This window comes from Mus caroli, unplaced genomic scaffold (assembly GCF_978045245.1).
Source record: "Mus caroli unplaced genomic scaffold, Mus_caroli_1 scaffold_18, whole genome shotgun sequence".
NCBI classification, from domain to species: Eukaryota; Metazoa; Chordata; class Mammalia; order Rodentia; family Muridae; genus Mus; species Mus caroli.
The window spans coordinates 47,871,809-47,875,165 of record NW_028227273.1 but is presented as its reverse complement, the minus strand read 5'-3'; the positions used below and the strand labels follow the sequence as shown (position 1 = coordinate 47,875,165).

Here is a 3,357-nt window from a genome sequence, read left to right as displayed (position 1 = left end):
GGGGGTGGCATGTCATCCTCCCCCGCCCCCCCCTCCGACTGCAGCAATTGGCCATTAAAAAAAATAATCTGTTTTTAGACTCCCCCAGGAACCCCGGAGCCCGCTTCAGCGAGGAAGCCAGTCTCTCCCTTAGCGGTGCTTCGCGCCTTCTTCCCGCCCCAGTAACTGCCCACGGGGACCCAGACGCCCCCAGGCCGCGTCGAGCTGCAGTGGATGGGGGAGGGCAGGAAGGATGAGGGTTACCGGGGCGGCAGGGACCGGCTGAGCAAAGAGGTGATGGAAGGGAAAAGGGAAAGAAAAAAAAAAAAGAGAGAGAGAGAGAAAGAAAGAAAAAAAACCCAGAGGCATGCAAGCGGTTCCCTGGCCAGCTGTTCCAGCTGCAGCTTCCTCCGGCGCGGTCCGGGAGGTGCAATAACCCCCCCTCCATCTTTCTCGCACTACCTGTCCCCCACAACACCACAAGCACAGATTCCTCCCCACCACCCTGCAGCAGATCTCCGGCCTGTAAGGGGGTAGCAGGGAGGAGCTGGGGGGAGGGGGAGGCCTGCGAGTTTCTAACCTTGTTCTTATAAACAAACCCACATGTGCAGCTGCCGCTGCTGCAACTCACCCCACAATCCCGGATATAAGTCCTGCCCCTTTAAGAAGGAAAAAAAAAAAAAAAAAGCTTCACCCGCCTGCCTCCCACCCCACCCATCCACCAGGACCTTTGTCTCCCCACCCCCTCCTGTCAGCCGGCCCCGCCCTCCTCCCCGCCCCTCCAACGCGAAGAAACCAATAGGCGAAGAGAATATGGAGGGAGCTGACGTCACCGCAGCCGGCCAATCACAGCGCGCGTTGGTGGGAGGCCTCGCGCGGAGAGCGAGCGCTCAGAGGCAAGGCGGCGGAGGAGGAAGCCTGGAGTCAAGATGGAGGGTGTGGACTGCTCCATGGCTCTGGCCGACGCTGCCGCTGCCTCCCCGCGGGACCTGAGCCTGGTGCCCGAGCGACTTCAGAGGCGCGAGCAGGAGAGGCAGATGGAGGTGGAGAGACGCAAGCAGAAGCGGCAGGACCAGGAGGTGGAGGAGGAGAAGAGCGGCTTCTTCGCCGCCGCCTTCGCCCGGGAGCGCGCAGCGGTCGAGGAGCTGCTGCGGGGCGAGGCGTCGGCGGAGCGGCTGGAAGAGGCGGCCAACCGGCTCCAGGGGCTGCGGAAGCTCCTGAACGACTCGGTGCTCTTCCTCGCCGCCTACGACCTGCGGCAGGGCCAGGCGGCGTTGGCGCAGCTGCAGGCTGTCCTAACGGAACGGCGCCAGGAGCTGCAGCCCAAGAAGCGCTTCGCCTTCAAGGCGCGGAAGAAGGATGCTGCGGGGGCCGCCCAGGTAGACGCCGCACCCGTCGCCTCGGCGGCCCCTTCTCCACCCGTGACCAAGGAGGAGGGAGCTCCCGGGGCCAGCTGGGCCTGTGGCTTCTCCAACCTGGAGTCCCAAGACCTGGAGAAGAGAGCCGAAGAGCTGCACCAGCGCGACATCCTTTTGAGCGACCTGACCAACTGCACTGTCAGACTGTGTGGCAATCCCAACACCTTGCGGCTTGCGAAGGCCCGTGGCTGCAAAGTGCTCTGCGGCCCAGTGACCACCTCTGTGTTCCTGGAGGATTGTCGAGATTGCGTCCTGGCTGTGGCTTGCCAGCAGCTCCGTGTGCACACTACCAAAGACACGCGCGTCTTCTTGCAAGTGACCAGCAGGGCTATCGTGGAGGACTGCAGCGGCATCCAGTTTGCCCCTTACACCTGGAGCTACCCGGGGATCGACAAGGACTTCCAGGACTCCGGTTTAGATAGGAGCAAAAATAACTGGGACCAGGTTGATGATTTCAACTGGCTGGCCCGAAATGTGGCCTCCCCAAACTGGAGTATTCTTCCTGAAGAGGAGAGAGACATCCAGTGGGACTGAGCACTGGCCACACTCAGTGTGACATCCCATTCGGTTTACCTGATATTGTCTTATGTTGGCGGTGATAGGGGTTTGAAATTGTTGAAACTCCCCCCCTGTGAGTCCTATTAAATTCATAGCAGAGTAACGGACTTTTGCTGGTTTGACATTCCCCTGCCTCCCTTTGAGTATGACAGCGTGAAGAATTAGGGGGAGAATGGAGGAGCTTTGAGGGATTTGCTGTTCTTACCGTGGATCACAGGGAGTGATAAAGCGGGTCTTCAATAAATAATAAGGATGTCCGGAGAATTCCATTAGCGGACGGTTTAAATGGAAGAAGTAGGCCCATAAAAGCTCCATTAATGGCTATTTTCCTCCCACTAAAGGTTTGTTCTGTGTCTTTTTCAGCAAGGCTATGAAGACTCCTTCCTGAACCTCTGGAATCCAGTGTTGTGTTAGGCTGAAGTTTTGAATAGCCTCCAAGAGGTGTAGGAACCAGCTAGCTGTAAGACTGAAACGGTTAAAGTGGCCAGCTCCCCTCCCTCCGTCTTCCTTGTCGAGACAGGGGCTCACTATACAGCACTGGAACTCACAGAGATGCCCCTGTCTCTACCTCTAAGCATCTGCACCACACCCTGCTCATGTTTCTTTTCCCCCCCGCTGGCATAGGAAAGTAGGTGTGGACTCATCTTTGTGTTTTGTTTTTTGTTTTAAAGGTGAGCCCCCATGCTAGCCCAGGTTAACCTGGGACTCACTCTGTAGGCTGGCCTCAGAACTCAGCCTCCTGAAGGCTGGGATTTGGAGCCTGAGGCTTCACTCCCCGTGGTACCCCATCTCTACAGCACACACAATAGCACTGAGCATGGAACTGGGAAGAGAGCTAAACACAGGCCACATTAAGTTGTCCGTCATAGCCATGCGGCTAGCAGTCATCCAGAGGTGAAGTTCCCTGTTTTTTTTGCTCTAACACCCTCTCTTTCCGAATTGTTCCCCTCCAGAAACCACTCCAGCAGTATTACTTGCAGCATTTACGTTTGTTCTGCTTTGATTTGCTTTTGAGAGTGGTCTCACGGTGCAGCCCCAACTCTGGCACTTGCTGTCGCAAAGATAGACTTGACTGTCCCTCAGTACCGAGATTACAGGTGTATCTCACTGTATCTAGCCTGGGAGTTAATTTTAGGACGTGACTTTTTTAGGTTTTAATATGCCTTTTAATGCCTTATGCTTGAAATATATATATATATTCTGTCTCCAGAAGAGGATTTAAAGCAGCTTCTTGGGAAAATGGACTCTGACAGGATGTCAGTAAGTAATAGGAAGGGGCCTGGGTGGCCTCAGACGACAGAGCACTCTTCCTGAGTCAGAAATGAGCCAGTTTCTTCCCCTTACCCACTAGCTGTGGAAGGGAATGCTAATAGTTTCAGGATGTGCAGCATCTACTAAGGAG

General features: G+C 55.9%; 1 protein-coding gene across 1 annotated transcript; it reads left to right on the top strand.

Annotated features, from left to right (window-relative positions):
* Positions 1-859: 859 nt before the first annotated feature.
* Positions 860-2,058, top strand: Tbcc (tubulin folding cofactor C). The gene has a single exon (XM_021149462.2). It carries the CDS (start codon positions 909-911, stop codon positions 1,929-1,931), a length of 1,023 nt encoding a protein of 340 aa, XP_021005121.1. The 5' UTR covers positions 860-908; the 3' UTR covers positions 1,932-2,058.
* Positions 2,059-3,357: the final 1,299 nt, after the last annotated feature.